This window comes from Schistocerca americana, chromosome 1, assembly GCF_021461395.2.
Source record: "Schistocerca americana isolate TAMUIC-IGC-003095 chromosome 1, iqSchAmer2.1, whole genome shotgun sequence".
Classification (NCBI taxonomy): domain Eukaryota; kingdom Metazoa; phylum Arthropoda; class Insecta; order Orthoptera; family Acrididae; genus Schistocerca; species Schistocerca americana.
Window position 1 is genome coordinate 1,115,477,810 of NC_060119.1, and position 18,879 is coordinate 1,115,496,688.

The 18,879-nt window shown below is 46.7% G+C and overlaps 1 protein-coding gene across 1 annotated transcript in view; it reads right to left on the minus strand.

Annotated features, from left to right (window-relative positions):
• Positions 1-347: 347 nt before the first annotated feature.
• The window catches only part of LOC124596732 (mannosyl-oligosaccharide alpha-1,2-mannosidase IA-like), a gene marked incomplete at its 3' end in the record, with an annotated part of 218,361 nt that continues 199,829 nt past the window's right edge, over positions 348-18,879 (minus strand). The window contains exons 3-4 of the mRNA XM_047135892.1: positions 1,469-1,563; positions 348-401 (exon numbers count right to left, since the gene is read on the minus strand). Of these exons, the coding sequence (XP_046991848.1) occupies positions 348-401; positions 1,469-1,563 (149 nt within the window). The remainder of the gene's footprint in view (positions 402-1,468; positions 1,564-18,879) is intronic.

Here is an 18,879-nt window from a genome sequence, read left to right on the forward strand (position 1 = left end):
CGTGTTGTTTATTCTTCTTCTACTACTTCTTCCTATCCATTAACTGATATTGGCGACCACGCGATGCACCTTTATTCTATGAAGGAGCATGTTTTTTCATTATTGAATAACTTCCACTGTTTTATTTAGAGAAAAAAGTTTTACTTTAAATAATATTTTATTGCTTTTTTAAATCTACATACATTAAGAAAGTTGGGAAAATAACGCCATTAAAACGACGTCCTCCTTATCGGACTCAAATTCGGAGCCTCAATTTCTTGACGAACTGAAATTTTCAGGTCATCTATCGTACGGGGCTTGTTAACGTACACACTTGATTTCGGGTAGACCTACAATAAGGGGTCAAAAATCGATAGATCGGGAGAGCGAGTGCGCCACGAAACATCGCCGAATCGGGAAATGACATGTCCAGCAAACACTCGTCGAATCGCTTCCATGGGTCCTCTCGCAATGTGAACCGAGGCACCGTCCTGTTGGACCCACATTTCTCTCCTTTCCACTTCTGGTCGCAGGAAGTTGTTTAACATTTCAATGTAGCACGCTGATGTGATAACTGCTGTTTCCCCCATCTTAAAAAAAAGTAAGGATGAAAAAGCCCGCCCGGCTAGCCGCGCGGTCTAACGCGCCACTTCCCGAGCGTGGAGGCGTGCCGGTCCCTGGCACGGATCCGCCCGGCGGATTAGTGTCGAGGTCCGGTGTGCCGGCGGTTTTCCATCTGCCTCGGTGAATAAGGGCTTGTTCCCCTTATTCCGCCTCAGTTACACTAGGTCGGCGATTGCTGCGCAAATACTGTCCTCACGTACGCGTACACCATAATTACTCTACCACGTCTGGTATGAGACTTTCCCGGTGGGGGGGGGGGGGGGGGGGGGGGTTGTCCACTGGGGGCCGAACCGTACAATTACCCTGGGTTCGGTGTCGGGCGGCGGTGAGGTAAGTGGACTGCTGCGGCCTGTTGTGGGGTTGTGAACCACTGAGGGCTACGGCGGGACGAAGCCTCTCCGTCGTTTCTAGGTCCCCGGTTCAATACACAATACACGAGGATGGAAAAACCCCTTTCTTGGACGCACCACAGCACACCGTTACTTTAGAGCTGTGAATAGGTTTTTGATGTATTTCACGTGAGCTCTCCCAAGCCCACTACCGACTGTTCTGCACATTAACACAGCCATCGCCCATTATTTGGACGGCTACTTCTTCCCTCAGAATGGCGTCCATTATGCCACAAATTCTTTGCCTTGGACAAGATCCCCTCACTCAGCTGTTAGACCATCATTCTTCTGTAGGGGCGAAATTTCAGATGATCTTGTGAGACGCGATGACGCGAGCGAAGTGACATACCCAGCGCTACAGCCTTTCGCCCAGCGAATCGTTTCTGAGTAGCAAAAATCGCCCTCTCCCTTTGTCTCGTTTTCCGGAGTTCGGAATGAACAGGGAAAAACCACGTGATTTTTTTTCTTCATCACGCTCCCGTACTTCTAAACGCCTGAATCCATCTGAGTAAACTGTTTCGATGTGGGACTGCACCGCGACGTTCGACATTAAAATTTCGTCGGAAAGACTCTGAACCGTGACCAGAGAACGTGTTTCCAAAAAACTGCCCGATAGCGAACACGCGAAGCTCTACGCTCCATAGCCGCTGACATTGCGTCGTTTGCCAGAGGTCGCCCAAGGACAACACGTCCACTACCCGCTGAATATTAGCGTTTTAAAAAACGGTCACGTTGGCTTTCCGACCGTGGTTTTACCAACACTGTAGTAGGTGCCACAGGTACCGTCAAACGTGCGGTCAACCAGTTCTGGACTGCGGGTTTTGCAACCAGAACTTCCCCCACTGCTGGGTTTGTAGGCAAGTCATTTATCAGCAGCGGATGTGTTGCCACCTCCAGTCAGGCAGTCGCCTCACTGCCAGCCTTCGTTTATGTATACTTACGTAGACCCAAGCCACTTGAATTCTACAGACAGTGGGCAACGGAAATCTTTACAGTAAGGAAAGGGAAGTCGCATCTTCACGACGATGGTCATCGCTCATGGGTGCACAAAAAATGTGATGAGCACACAATACAACATGGTCGTGCGTCAATTCCGAAAGGAGTAAGTTCCGAGGCCGTTTAAAAATTGCACATAGCAAAATCATGGCTGAAGAGTAATATTCTTGCATTTCGGACGAAGCAGATGCGCAAATTAAGAAACGAATGCTTGAGTGTAGGAAAGAGTCCGCGAAGAAAAGACAGCACCTGTTTCCAAATTTTCTGAAGACAAATTTTAAGATCTGAAAGATAAAGGTTTAGATTTCGTCGCAAATACGCCAAATTGCGAGAATTCCAAGAATGCATAGTGTAAATTAAGAAAGGGAGCTATTGGGACCATCCAGAAACCTGGCAGTAGTTCGGAGAGTCAACTGGGGAAGACAGTTTTAAATTAACTAAATCTTTCTTCTAAACTAACGATGAATCTCTTCCTGACACAAGAATCCTCAATCCGACTGTCTGCTTTTCATACCTCCAGTTTCGACTCCATTCCGAAGTTTCCTTTCCAAGCGCCCGAATGCATGTAGTTATCAAATGTTTACGATTATTAACTTAAGTTCAAAATATTTGCGCTGTTCGCAGCAAGCCTGGTATTTCGATTTCGCTATTTCTTAACACGAAATCGTCACTGAGCATCCAATTTACTTCATTCGCTGCTAATCTATAACACTATCTCTTAAAGTGATTGTACTGCACTCTCTTAGGCCATATTAAATTCCGTTCCCAGCAAAAAACAGTTTCGTCCTAGTTTCCTCAATGACGTTGTAACCAAACAGTTGCGCTCTACCGATTATTCAAAACTAATACACCAGTTTTAAGTATTACGAAAAAATAGGACACATTCTTGCCTCATTTGCAACTGTGAAATCAGACAGGTAAATACGCAATATTCAGGGTAACTTATTCTGTATTGCCACGCGTAATTTTGTGTTCCCGGGCACGTTTTTCTTTCTTGGAAGCTACCTACAAACAAAAACGAAATGTTCGTGGAATGTAGATTAAAGTGAAGTGTGTGGCAGACAATATTCATTCAACAGAAATTATTCTTGATTTACCGGAAAAAAAGCGCGCGCGCGCATTGTCACTATGACCACAGAAAGTGATTCTTGTTGACGTACTGCAGAAATTCTAATTTCTACATGCTAGCAACTTCACCTGACAGTACTCCAAGAAAACGTCGTAACGTACCTGAAACAGAAAATTTTGCTTTAATTTGTGTCTTAATTAGACAAACATAGACAACTGAAATAATTGTATTTATAGGCAATGAAAATAATGTTCTTAAAATAATTATTAGTTATTTTCTACTACTTTTAACGTGTGAAAAACTCCCAATCGGTATAGAAGACATTGAGACAAGTAATTTAATATCAGAAACAGGGGGCCGCAAATGTCGGGAAATAGCCCAAAAGTGGATTACAAATGCTGAACGTGTGTTGTCAGATGACGTACCTCGGCCGCACGTGCAGCGGTTAAGCCTGTCAGGTCTGTCGTACCGGAACATCTCAACCCAAATCAAGTATCAAGTTGGTGTGGTCCGGGCCTACCTCTACGTCACTGCGTTACACCACTATGTGTTTACATTCACGTAAGATTTATTATTTTACTTACTGATTTCGTGGTCTCCGCTGGTTTACTGCAAAGTAAATACAACAGAAACCTACCGCATTGCGTCACAAATAAATGAGTATAAGATTCCGAATTGTTTATATAATATATAGCCTACAGTTGCAGGTTAACTTTATCGTTTACGTAGGTTTCAACGTTAGTAATAGCGTCTTCTTCAGAACATAAAATATTATTTAATGTTTGCCTAAAACAGGTCATGTCCTAAGTCAGCTATGTAAAACTTGATGCATAACCATAAGGTTTTGTCACTTCTATAAAACAAGCTGTAGAAGTGACAAAACCTTATGGTTATGCATCAAGTTTTACAAAGTTGACTTAATACATGGCCTGTTTTAGGCAAACATTTAAATAATATTTTATGTTCTGAAGAAGACGTTATTACTAACGTTGAAACCTACGTAAACGATAAAGTTAACCTGCAACTGTAGGCTGTATATTCTTATATAAACAATATCAGTTGCTGTCGCTGCATAAAAATGTTAAAAATTATGCTTCCGAATTGCTTCGCTACCAGTAAATGACCTCACTTTGTTACATAAAGTATGTAGGCAAAAACAAAGGAGAAAAGGAGAAAAGGAAAGAAGCACAAAATAAGAACAGCTTCTGCTTTGTTAAAGTGAGGACAATAATTTTGTAACTTCTACGTTTACAACAGATCACACTTAAAAAAGGTTTTCGAAATTTGCACCGTTAGCTTGAATTCAAGTATTGCGTTGCTCAATCACCCCTTCACGCACGCGCATAGCCTCCGTATTTTGGACATCAGCAGCGACAATGGCCATGCAAGCTGAGAGGTCCATTTCGCACTCAAATGGGGTGCTGTAAACTAACTCTTTCATATGACCCCAAAAGAAAAAACCTAGCAGAGCGATACACAGCGCTGCCGCCTGCGGGCGAGGGTAGGATATAGAGGCACAACCACTGCACGTGCGACAGGATACGTCATCTCATGACGCCACATGTTCAACAATTATCATATCAACGTTTCCAGACATTTGCAGACCCATGTGTCTGTCTAATATTAAATTACTTGTCTCTGCGTCATCTACGTCGCTTTGGGGGGGGGGGGGGGGGGTTGTTAAACGTTAATAAGAATCACCCTATACATATACTGCTTAGAGTATCCAGACACACCTATATAATGTGGAATTGGCCACCAGACGTCATGGGTGGCGCACCCACCAGTATAAAAGGAGCCAGGGAATATTGTGTTGTCGATAGAGTAAAATCACAGTGGGTTGCCAGGAGAGCTCAGTGACTTCGAACGTGAACTAGTCACTGGATGTCTCCTGGGTAACAAATCCATGGGGACCAAGTCAACTGTCTGTCATGTAATTGTGGAGTGAAAACATAGAAGAACAACGAAAGCTACACTACGACCAGACAGATCTCATATAGTGACGGGCATGGACCGTTGGGCGTTGTGGAGCGTGGTTGTAAAAAATCGTATGAAATCAGCGGAAGAATCACTGGTGAGTTCAACGTACCGCCAGCAGTCCAGCTAGCACAATGCCTGTGAATAAGGATTTAAAAAGGTTGGGGTACAATGATTGCAGAAATATTTGGCTTATGAGGAGCTGCTCCACCAATGGTATACGACGCTTGAGGTGACGTGAAGAGCGACGCCATTGGATAGTGCACGACTGGAAACGAGAGATCTGGAGTGATGAATCACGCTGTACCCTGTGGTAATTTGGATGAAGGGTTTGGGTCAGCGAATGCTTGCAGAACGTCACCAAACAGTGAAGTACTTACGAGGTGGTGTTATGGTATGCGGATGTTTTTCGTGGTTGGGATTTGGTCTCCTTACATCGCTCACGAAAACGCTGAATACGGAAGGATATGAACACATTTCACAGCAGTGTGTACTGCGTACAGTAGAGGAACAGTTCGGAGCCGATGGTTATTTGCATCAGCATGGCAATGCACTCTTTTATAAAGCAGCATCTCAGGCAATGGTTGTGGACAATAACATTCCTAAAATGGACTGACCTGCCCAGTGTCTCGACCAGAATCCGATGGATCAACTGTGGGATGAGTTCAACATGAATTCACTCCAGACCCCAGCATGCGTCACTACCTTCTCTGGTTTAGCTCTTGAAGGAGGAGGTTGGTCTTTTGATTTAGGGAGTGGACCAAACAAATAGGTCATTGGTCACATGATCTCGGAGGGCAGAAATCAAGGAAGGAACTACACTAGCAGCACAGACCAGCCAAGGGGAAGGATAACATCCAAACAAAGAGGGGAAATGGGACGTCAGGCCAGCAGGAAAAGGATAGAACAAGAGGCGCAAGTGGCAACGCGGAGAGCACGGGCGCCCCAGGAACGCTACGTGTGGTGGGGCCCATGATACGAAGAGGACATCACCACAGGAAGAAGGCAACAGTAAAGGGTAGACAAAACAGCACAACAGATCAAACAAAATGTAGGGAGAAGGCAGGGAGAGCCTGAGGAAAATTCACTTTTGCGAAGAAAACCGCGGACAGACAAAACCACGCAAGGGTCGTCTCCAAACACCCAAGATGAGGTAGGTGGGAGCGCATATTTAGTGCGAAGGACCAAAGGCGGGGGCAGACCAGCTAAATATGGATCACAGTGAGTGCAGTCCCACAACAACGAAAGGGGGGGGGGGGCTCATCGCGGAGTATGGCCAATACAAAGACGGCAGAGGAAGGCAGATTCCCGCCTGGAGGGGTGGGGGGTGGGGGGGGGGGGGGGGAAGAACGCCACATGGTGGGAGTCTCTTTGATGGTGCGACTTTATTAGACAGGGCAGTAGTCTCATAAGTGTCATCCCACGAGGGAGCAAAAAGGGATTTGATGTAAATCCGCAAACACGTCGCTGGAGCAGTCAAGGAGAATAGGGGGTAGATGGTCGCTCCGTCCACACCCACACCATATGATCAGCAAGTTCATTACCTGCGATACCTACATGCGCAGGGACCCAAGGGAAATCAACCGAATAAGCAGCTTCACCTAGATTAGGGAGAAGGTCGTGGATGGTAGAAAAAACACTGAGGGTTAGCCTGAAGGCCACTCATTGAGTTTGTGCAAAACAAAACTCGAGTGAGGGGGGATCATTTAATAAAACAGAGGGCCCAACAGATGACCATCAAATTCTGCAGTAAACACCCTGCACATGGCAGGCAAGAGATGGTGTTAAGTGCCAACAGAAGAAGTGAAGCATATTCCACATGATCAGCTGATTTAGAGCCATCAGTGTAAAAACCAATGGCATTCTGACCGCCGCCCCCCCCCCCCCCCCAGAGGAGCATTCGGAACAAACAACATAACACCACTGAAGCGATGTAGGCTTTTGGTCCCCAGAAGAGATTGATCTTAATCCATAGCCGAGGAGCATGGGGGCGTGGTCGGTAGAGAACTTGGGAAAGAGGACAAGGAGGGGAGATGGCAGTCACAGTGGAGAGAAGTGAGGTGGAGCCCAACTGGTTAACACACCCGAGGGCAGACAGCAGGCAGGCGACGGCTAGAAGCCGCAAAAATAATATATTAAGAAGGGTGATCAGTGTAAAAGCATAGATAAACAGGAGCTGGGACAGCCGAATCAAACGGGGAGGGATCCCACTGTCAACCTGAAGACTGTCGACACGCCTAATGTGAAAGGTACCTGTTGCTTAACGGACTTCACGATGGTGAACCGCGTCCAAGAGAAGCAACGTGGAAGGTGCAGCTGATGCATAGTCCAGACGTGACAGAACTAAGGCCTGGTAAAGGCGCAGAAGAGTCGAACGATCTGTGCCCCAAGGTGTGGGGAAGGAAGCGAAGAACATTGAGTTGAAGAAAACAGCCTATCTTCAGATGATGGATCTGTTGTTCTGCTTGTTGCCAAAAAGACCACCCAAGAAACGGAACTGGGGGACCATGGTCAGGGGCTGGGCATCGAGGCAGAGCTCCAGATCAGGCTGGACCATAGTATGGCGACAGAAATGCATCACCCTTCCCTCGACTTAAGGGGAGAGAAATGAAAAATATGTGAGAGCTTCCACATGGAAGTGCAACGGACGGCACCCTGGAGCTGTGTTCGACAGAGGCTGCTGAGTGAGAGCTACTCCAAACACAGAAATCATCCACATACAGACCAGGGGTACTAATGGCCCAGCGGGGGTCAAAAGTCCATTAATAGCGATTAGAAAAAGAAGTACACTTAATAAGGAGCCCTGTGGAATGCCATTCTCCTGGGTCCGTGGAGAGCTGAGAGCAGTGCAAATACAGACTCTGATCGACCGTTGGGACACGCACTGGCGGCTAAAAATCGGGTGGGGCCCCAAAGACCCTATTCATGGATCTTAAGATGGGTGTGATGGCGCCAAGAAGATCGAAGGAATCTGTGAGTAGATGGCAGTGCTGAGGAAAGACCTGCTGAACTGCAGTTTCCAACTGAATCAGATGATCGATTGGAGACTCTCTCTCCCAAAAGCCACACTAGCAAGGAGATAAAAGACCCCGAGATTCAATGACCCAATTGAGCCAACAAGCCACCCGTGGACATTTGTCAGGCTGATGGACCAGTAACTAACAAGGGATGATGGATCCTTGCCAGACTTAATGATAGGAACCATAACACTGACTCTGCATCGAGAGGGTAAAATGCCTTAGAGTCAAATATGGTCAAACACCTGGAGGAGATATTTCCATTGTGCACGACTGAGTTGTTGAAGCAACAGGTTGTGGATTGAGCCAGGCCCAGGAGCTGAATCGTGAGAAGAAGGGAGAGGCAGAAGGAGCTCCCATTCAGTAAAAGGTTCATTGTAGGATACCACTTCACAAGGGGTGAAACGTAAGTGGGGCGCTTAAACCTGGTGTTTTCAGTTGCAGAAAATAGCTGGGTAGGAGGCTGTGACTGATTGTTGCAAAATGGGTCACAAAGTGTTGTGCAAGAACTGATGGATCTGTACCAAGGCCACTTGGAAGGTCAAGGCCCGGAATGGAAGGCTGTTCTGACAACCTTGGAGGGTGTGGGGTGAAGCTCATACCTGTGACGAAGGGACAGAAGAACCTAGAGAGGAGACAAAGTGTTCCCAACACACCTGTTTGCTCTGTTTGATTAAGTAATGGGCTTTCGCGCGAAGATGTTTCAAGGAAATAAGACCTGTGGAGTAAAGGTGCTGCGTCAGATGTTGCAAGGCACGATGACAATCACAGATAGCTGTCGCAGTGCTCCACCATGGAACTGGCTGATGGCGAACAGGGCTTGTCAAGAGGGGAATGGCAATGCCAGCAGTACAGTTTATCTTACCAGACAGATCATGGACGAATTAGCAAATACAACCTGACGAAGAATGTGCAAAACACGACCTGGGAGGTATATGGGGACCAATCAGCATGATGAAAAGCCTAGTGGGGAAACGTCACCATTGGCGGGAAGGGAATGAGAATCAACAGGAAGTGACCACTACACGGGGCTCATCGTGTGGCGGCCACTGTGAGGAAGGAAAGAGGGGAAGAGAGAAAAGTACAAAGGCAGAGAAAGTGCCATATGCACCACTAAAATGATTAGGTGAAGCATCATTAAGAAGATACAAGTCGTGGTCCACAAGAAATTTGTCAATGAGGAGCCTCTGACTAGATGAAGAAGCACTGCCCCCACAAAGAGTGAAAGGCATTCAAATCTCTAAGGAGGAGGAAGGGAGGGGGAAGCTGCCGAAGAGGGCAGTTAGGGCAAATGATGTAGGTGGTCTGACACCAGTGAGACGGAGATTGCAAACCATGATGGCAGAGTCCAAATGGACCCAAACGGCAACTGCTTCCAATGTGGTACGAAGTGGGATGCATGTACTAACAATATACGTACGGATAAACATATGGAAGGCACCGGAAGATCTCAAAGGCTGACCAGGTTCCGACAAAAAGTACGGAGCCCACAAAGGGTCAGTGAGTGAGCAGCAGTAAAATTAGATTCCTGGGGAATGACACAAGCTGCCAAGTAAAAGGCAATAATGGATTGCAACTCTGGGAGATGACGGTAGTATCAATTACAGTTCCATTAAATAATTACAAAACGGGTATCCAAATGAGAGGGGAACAGTTTGGAGCCAATCATACCACTGAGTCACCATCCGTCACCAACGACGACAGGGTCACATATCGGACTCGAGGGGGGGGGGGGGAGAAGGTACTTCCGCGGGCACCATAGGAGCCTTGTCCTGTGAGTTGTGTTTCTCCTTTTCTATTTCCTACGTTCAGGAAGGCAGGGCACAGGGGAAGAACAGGCTTCCGCAAATCCAGAATTGAAAGAGCTGGTGACGTTGGGGTGTACAGACCGTGTATCCCACAGGTAATTTCGGGTAGCAGACTTTTGGCCTGGTAAACGCCGGGGGGGGGGGGGGGGTGTCCTGGGAGGGAACCCAATCATCAGCAGACACCGAAGAAGGGGGGAATTTCTTCGGTCATGGAGGGAGGAGCAGCACCTGGAGAGGAGAGGGTAGTAACCACAGGGCGGAGGGAGGGGACAGGTGGATGGGACTGTGATAAGGAAGAGGGAGGAGGGGGGAAGAAGGTAACACAGGCAAATGTAGAAGTCATCGACACAGGGTGGAGTCAATCATATTTTTGACGAGCCTCAGCGTAACATGGGTGATCCAGGAACTTATACTATTGTTCTTCAAAGCTGGGCAATCTGCTGAGCAAGGAGAGTGAAAGTCGTGACAATTTACACATGGGTGGTGGAGCACATGGTCTCCCCTCATGGGGTTGGTGTCCACAGTCACCACACAAAGGTCTGCCACACATTGGGAAGACATGTGCCCGAAACACATGCACCGAAAGGAGCTCTTGGATGGAGGGATGTATGGCTTCACGTCACACTGGTAATACACAACCCTGACCACCTCTGGGAGGGTATATCACTCGAAAGACAGGATAAAGACGCTGATATGAGTGCGTATGTCCTTAAGATCTTTCTGCACACGTCGAACAAAATAAACGACCTGTCGTTCCAGATTAGCCTGAAGCTCCTCATCAATTTGAAGGATGAGGTCCTGATGAAATATGACTCCCTGGAGACTAATGAAGTGTAATTGGCACCGGGATGTTGCCGAGATGATCACAAGCAGGAACAGTTACCGACTGGATGGCAGAAGCACCTTCGATCAACAGGGAACCCAATCGCATCTTACTAGGAGACTCCACTTCGCCACACTTGTCTTCGGTATTTTCCGCAAAAATAGCGGCTTTGTGGCGGTGAATGTGTCCCCATCCGTCTCAGTACCGACCAGAAATTGGGAAAAGTGTTTCACTCCAAGCCGGAGAGCCTGGCCCTCCTCCTAGCGTGTAGCCATGGAAGGGTAGGCCAGAGAGTCATAAGGCGTAACATTCAAAGACCCGTTACCACAGAGACAGTCATAGGAGAAGGCCAGATTTGTGGAGATTGACACACTTCATGAGCAAAGCATCCTCCCTGACACAACCCACACTGATACGGCGCTTTCACCATGAAAAAAAAAAAGGAACTACTTTGTCTGTGGATAGGAAAAAACAGCTCATTCTAAGACTAGGAAAGTAATATGAGTACAAAGTCAAGCTAGAACAAAGGCCTGCAACAAATGGCTTGTGGTAAATGTCACGGTCCAGAAGGATCCAGATGTGAATAATAATAACCACCTACAACTACACCTATACTACGCAAGCCCCATTACCGTGTGCGGTGGAGGGTACTTCGTGCATCACTGTCGCTTTCCTCAGTTTCGTGTTCCATTCGCTGTGTGCGGGAAGAATGATTGTTGGTAAGCCTCCGTGTGGGCTCGAATCTCTCTAATTCTATCTTCATTGTGACTTAGCGAGATACAGGTAGGAGGAAGCAATTTATTAGTTCTCGGGTTCGATTCCCGGCGGGGTGAGGGACTTTCTCTGCCTCGTGATGACTGGGTGTTGTGTGCTGTCCTTAGGCTAGTTAGGTTTAATTAGTTCTAAGTTCTAGGGGACTGATGACCATAGATGTTAAGTCCCATAGTGCTCAGAGCCAATTTATTAGTTCTCTCTTTTTGGAGCGTACGCTTTCGGCAATTTAACAGTAAACTACACCGTGATGCAGAACGCCTCTCTTGTAGTTACTGCATTGTAGTTAGCCGTCTATCCCCGTGACACATTCGCGTTTACTAAAATGATTAAATGAACATGCTCTTCTTTTCGTCTTCTCTATTTCCTCTGTCCATCCTATTCGGTAGGGATCCCCGAGTGACGAGTGATTATCAATTATTGGTCGACAGAGCGTTTAATAAGATACTTCGTTTGGTGATGATCAAGTTTCCGGAGCAGACTTCCAACTAATCTCTGTCTGGCATCCGAGTTCCTTGAAATTAACATAAATAAAATTATGTGGTCGTTCCACTTCAAATCTCTCTCTACACATATGCCTAGATATTTATGTAAGTAACCACTTCCAGTGATTGTTCTGCAATCGGTGTAATCATACAATAAAATAAACGGACTTTCTGCCTACATTATATGATCAAAAGTATCCGGACACCTGCCTGAAAATGACAAGTTCGTGGCGCCCTCCATCGGTAATGCTGGAATTCAGTATGGTGTTGGCTCACCCTTAGCTTTGATGACAGCTTCCACTCTCGCAAGCATGGGTGCAATCAGGTGCTGGAAGGTTTCTTGGGGAATGGCAGCCCATTCTTCACGGAGTGCTGCACTAAGGAGAGGTATCGATGTCGGTCGGTGAGGCCTGGCATGAAGTCGGCGTTCCAAAACATCCCAAAGGTGTTCTATAGGATTTAGGTCAGGACTCTGTGCAGGCCGGCCATTACAGGGATGTTGTTGTCGTGTAACCACTCCGCCACAGGCCGTGCATTATGAACAGCTGCTCGATTGTGTTCAACGATGGAATCGCCATCCCCGAATTGCTCTTAAACAATGGGAAGCAAGAAGGTGCTTAAAACATTAATGTACGCCTGTGCTGTGATAGGCCACGCAAAGCGACAAGGGGTGCAAGCCCTATCCATGAAAAACATGAGCACACCACAACACCGCCTCCGAATTTTACTGTTGGCACTACACACGCTGGCAGATGACGTTCACGGGGCATTCGCCATACCCACACCTCGCCATCGGATCGCCACATAGTCCACAGTGACTTGTCAAACCACACAAAGTTTTTCCAACGTTCAATCGACAAACGTTCAATCGACCAACGTTCAATCGACCAACGTTCAATCGACCAACGTTCAATCGACCAACGTTCAATCGACCAACGTTCAATCGACCAACGTTCAATCGACCAACGTTCAATCGACCAACGTTCAATCGACCAACGTTCATTCGACCAACGTTCATTCGACCAACGTTCATTCGACCAACGTTCAGTCGACCAACGTTCAGTCGACCAACGTTCAGTCGACCAACGTTCAGTCGACCAACGTTCAGTCGACCAACGTTCAGTCGACCAACGTTCAGTCGACCAACGTTCAGTCGACCAACGTTCAGTCGACCAACGTTCAGTCGACCAACGTTCAGTCGACCAACGTTCAGTCGACCAACGTTCAGTCGACCAACGTTCAGTCGACCAACGTTCAGTCGACCAACGTTCAGTCGACCAACGTTCAGTCGACCAACGTTCAGTCGACCAACGTTCAGTCGACCAACGTTCAGTCGACCAACGTTCAGTCGACCAACGTTCAGTCGACCAACGTTCAGTCGACCAACGTTCAGTCGACCAACGTTCAGTCGACCAACGTTCAGTCGACCAACGTTCAGTCGACCAACGTTCAGTCGACCAACGTTCAGTCGACCAACGTTCAGTCGACCAACGTTCAGTCGACCAACGTTCAGTCGACCAACGTTCAGTCGACCAACGTTCAATCGACCAACGTTCAATCGACCAACGTTCAATCGACCAACGTTCAATCGACCAACGTTCAATCGACCAACGTTCAATCGACCAACGTTCAATCGACCAACGCTCAATCGACCAACGCTCAATCGACCAACGCTCAATCGACCAACGCTCAATCGACCAACGCTCAATCGACCAACGCTCAATCGACCAACGCTCAATCGACCAACGCTCAATCGACCAACGCTCAATCGACCAACGCTCAATCGACCAACGCTCAATCGACCAACGCTCAATCGACCAACGCTCAATCGACCAACGCTCAATCGACCAACGCTCAATCGACCAACGCTCAATCGACCAACGCTCAATCGACCAACGCTCAATCGACCAACGCTCAATCGACCAACGCTCAATCGACCAACGCTCAATCGACCAACGCTCAATCGACCAACGCTCAATCGACCAACGCTCAATCGACCAACGCTCAATCGACCAATGCTCAATCGACCAATGCTCAATCGACCAATGCTCAATCGACCAATGCTCAATCGACCAATGTTTACGCTCCTTACACCAAGCGAGGCGTCGTTTGGCATTTACCGGCGTGACATGTGGCTTATGACCGGCCGCTCGACCATGAAATCCAAGTTTTCTCATCTCCCGCCTACCTGCAGTGGATCCTGATGCGGTCTGGAACTCCTGTGTGATGGTCTGGATAGATGTCTGCCTGTTACGCATTACGACCCACTTCAACTGTCGGCGGTCTGCCAGTCAATTGACGAGGTCGCCCTGTTCACTTTTATGCTGTACGTGTCCCTTCACGTTTCCACTTCACTATCACATCGGAAACAGTGGACTTGGGGATGTTTAAAAACACGTATGGAAATCTCGCGTACAGACGTATGACACAAGTGACACCCAATCACCTGACCACGTTGAAGTCATTCTGCTCTCTCACGATGTCTAATGACTGCTGTGGTCGCTGATATGGAGTACCTGGCTGTAGGTGGTAGCACAATACACCTAATACGAAAAACGGATGTTTTGGGGGGTGTCAGGATACTTTTGATCACATAGTGTATGTACACGCAATACGTTACATTTGTTTATTCTGAGGGTCAACTGCCAATCCGTGCAAGACGTTTCGATCATCTGCAGGTCTTCCTGAATATCGCTACAATTTCACAGCATTGCAATTTCCTTGTATCATCCGTGGAAATTCCGACATTATCCACTTGGTAATTCACTGGTATTGTGGAAAGTAATGGTCCTGCAGCATTCCCTCGGGTTATGCCCGAAGTTGCTTTCATGTCTGAATATTTCTTTCAGTTGAGAGTGAGCTGGTGTGTTCTATTTGCTAGAAACTCTTCAATCTAATCACACAACTGGTCTGATACTCCGTGCGCTCGTATTTCGTTCATTAGGCGCCAATTTGGAACTGTAACGAACGTCTTCCAGAACTCAAGCAACACGGCATCAACCTGGGAGGCTGCTTTCTGGGTCTCATGGAGGAACACAGCCAGCTGCGTTTCACTTTATCTTTTCTTTCCCGGAAGCCATGTTTGTTGCCACAGAAATTTTCAGTCTCCAGAAATGCCATAATATGCGAGCATAAAATACTATCCAAAATTCTACAACACATCGACATCAGAGATAAAGGTTGTTTTGTGTGTCTTTTCAACATCCCTTCTTGAAAACGGAAATGACCTGCTCTTTTTTCGATCATTAGGAACGCGTCGCTTCCCCAACGACCTACGGTACGCTGCTGCTAGGGAAAGAGTGAGTTCTCAGGCATACTCTCTGTACAACAGACTGGTTTCCGATTAGTCCCAATGGCCTGTCCTCTATTGAGCGACTCCAGTTGAATTTCTATCCTTGAGTCAGTTATTTCGATGTGTGTCATTCTGATATTCGTGCGACGATTTAAGTGAGGTACCGCAGTACGACTTTCAGCAGCGAAAGTTTTGGAAAAAGACGTTCAACGCTACGTAACGTAGCGTGACAATATGCATCAGCACTTAATTAGCTTCCTAAAGCGCTCTTAACAAAATGGAGCGCATTACACAGCCCGTCCAGTATTGTTAGCGAATGGAAAAATACTCGGAGGAAAGTGAGATGCTGCGCTAGTGAGAGGCTACCAGCTGGGCCCATTCAGTAGCCTGCCACCGCCTTTCACCGCGCCGGCCTCACTGCGCCGCGGCGTGCGCTTGAGCATGGGAAAGGCGGGGAGGGGAGGGGAGAGGACAGCAGTGTTCGCGGCCGCTCCTTGAGCCTGCTTGGCCGGCTCGCAGTGTGACCCGCTCTCCCAGCCTCGCGTGCCAACTGGTCGCCGGACGCACTGCCCTACATTTCGCTCTTGGAGCACATACGGTACAGGCCGCGCATGAAACCACTACACTGCAACGAACACACCGATCAGCTGACAACTGACGACATCCATTTGCAAGCGACCTCTCGAATACTGTTCAATCTATCTTAGCTACAGTATTTTCAGTAAATGTTTGACTACAACCATGAAACCATTGTTTGGTTGCACTAAGACATACGTGCACTAAGACATGCATCTTAGACAGGTACGTGCCGAGTCAAACTGTGAGGGACGGGAAAAACCCACCGTGGTTCAACAACAATGTTAGGAAACTACTGCGAAAGCAAAGAGAGCTTCACTGCAAATTTAAACGCAGCCAAAACCTCTCAGACAAACAGAAGCTAAACGATGTCAAAGTTAGCTAAGGAGGGCTATGCGTGAAGCGTTCAGTGAATTCGAAAATAAAATTCTGTGTACCGACTTGACAGAAAATCCTAGGAAGTTCTGGTCTTACGCTAAATCAATAAGTGGATCGAAACAGCATATCCAGACACTCCGGGATGATGATGGCATTGAAACAGAGGATGACACGTGTAAAGCTGAAATACTAAACACCTTATTCCAAAGCTGTTTCACAGAGGAATACCGCACTGCAGTTCCTTCTCTAAATCCTCGCACAAACGAAAAAATGGCTGACATCGAAATAAGTGTCCAAGGAATAGAAAAGCAACTGGAATCACTCAACAGAGGAAAGTCCACTGGACCTGATGGGATACCAATTCGATTCTACACAGAGTACGTGAAGGAACTTGCCCCCCTTGTAACAGCCGTGTACCGCAAGTCTCTAGAGGAACAGAAGGTTCCAGATGATTGGAAAAGAGCACAGGTAGTCCCAGTCTTCAAGAAGGGTCGTCGAGCAGATGCGCAAAACTATAGACGTATATCTCTGACGTCGATCTGTTGTAGAATTTTAGAACACGTTTTTTGCTCGCGTATCATGTCGTTTTTGGAAACCCAGAATCTACTCTGTAGGAATCAACATGGATTCCGGAAACAGGGATCGTGTGAGACCCAACTCGCTTTATTTGCTCATGAGACCCAGAAAATATTAGATACAGGATCCCAGGTAGATCCCATTTTCCTTGACTTCCGGAAGGCGTTCGATGCAGTTCCGCACTGTCACCTGATAAACAAAGTAAGAGCCTACGGAATATCAGACCAGCTGTGTAGCTGGATTGAAGAGTTTTTAGCAAACAGAACACAGCATGTTGTTCTCAATGGAGAGACGTCAAAGTAACCTCTGGCGTGCCACAGGGGAGTGTTATGGGACCATTGCTTTTCACAATATATACAAATGACCTAGTAGATAGTGTCGGAAGTTCCACGTGGTTTTTCGTGGATGATGCTGCAGTATACAGAGAAGTTGCAGCATCAGAAACTTGCAGCGAAATGCAGGAAGATCTGCAGCGGATAGGCACTTGGTGCAGGTAGTGGCAACTGACCCTTAACATAGACAAATGTAATGTATTGCGAATACATAGAAAGAAGGATCCTTTACTGTATGATTTTATCATAGCGGAACAAACACTGGTAGCAGTTACTTCTGTAAAATATCTGGGAGTATGCGTACGGAACGATTTGAAGTGGAATGATCATATAAAATTAATTGTTGGTAAGGCGGGTACCAGGTTGGGATTCATTGGGAGAGTGCTTAGAAAATATAGTCCATCAACAAAGGAGGTGGCTTACAAAACACTCGTTCGACCTATACTTGAGTATTGCTCATCAGTGTGGGATCCGTACCAGGTCGTGTTGACAGAGGAGATAGAGAAGATCCAAAGAAGAGCGGCGCGTTTTGTCACAGGGTTATTTGGTAAGCGTGACAGCGTTATGGAGATGTTTAGCAAACTCAAGTGGCAGACTCTGCAAGAGAGGCGCGGTGTAGCTTGCTGCCCAGGTTTCGAGAGGGTGCGTTTCTGGATGAGGTATCGAATATACTGCTTCCCCCTACTTATACCTCCCGAGGAGATCACGAATGTAAAACTATAGAGATTCGGGCGCGCACGGAGCCTTTCCGGCAGTCGTTCTTCCCGCGAACAATACGCGACTGGAACAGGAAAGGGAGGTAATGACAGTGGCACGTAAAGTGCACTCCGCCACACATCGTTGAGTGGCTTGCGGAGTATAAATGTAGATGTACATGTAAGACGTATGTGGAAGGAACTAATACTTCATTCCACAGCTTAAGTTGTTTTAAAAATTAAAAAAAATTCAGATACGCGAGAGTAACACTCGCACACCGAGTGTGCATTCACTTAGAAGCTTAAATTTTTTACACTGTCAATAGACTGTAGACCTCGATATGTGACAGATTGCAACGTGACACGGCAATCCGTTCCTCCAGAGTAAAAGCGTTTTTAATAGCCAGACAAACACAGACGGACAACAAAGTCATCCTAAAATGGTTCCATTTCTACCGACTAACATACGGATCCTAAAAGCGGAAACATTTTGCAAAATTAATCAGTGAATTTATAGGCTGGAACTAAAGGGCAATACCGTTATTAAGCACTTATCGACTACATGAGTGTATTTTTTTGTGTATGAATTATATGAATTTAATTCATTCTCTCTCTCTCTCTGTTTAATTTCATCACTCGTTTGCCTAATCTGAAAACTGGTTATAGTCTTGCCACTGATGAAGTACGAAGACTGTTTGCACTCTTGCTTTCAAAAAGTGTTTTAATTCAAATGGCTACACAATGCTATGCAGCGAATATTTTTCACCTGAATGTTTTGACACTGATCATTTCGCGATAATACAAAGCGAGCTGCCCTTCTTTGTACTTTTTCGATGTCATCCGTCAGTCCCACCTGATGCGGATCCCACACCTCACAGCAATACTACAGAATAGAGCGGACGAGCGTGGTCTAAGCAGTCTCTTTAGTAGACCTGTTGCACCTTCCAAGTGTTCTGACAATGAAGTGCAGTCTTTGGTTTGCTCTATCCACAACATTATCTACGTGATCGTTTCAATTTAGGTAATTTGTAATTGTAATCCCTAAGTATTTAACTGCATTTACAGGCTTCAGATTGAGTGACTTATCACGCA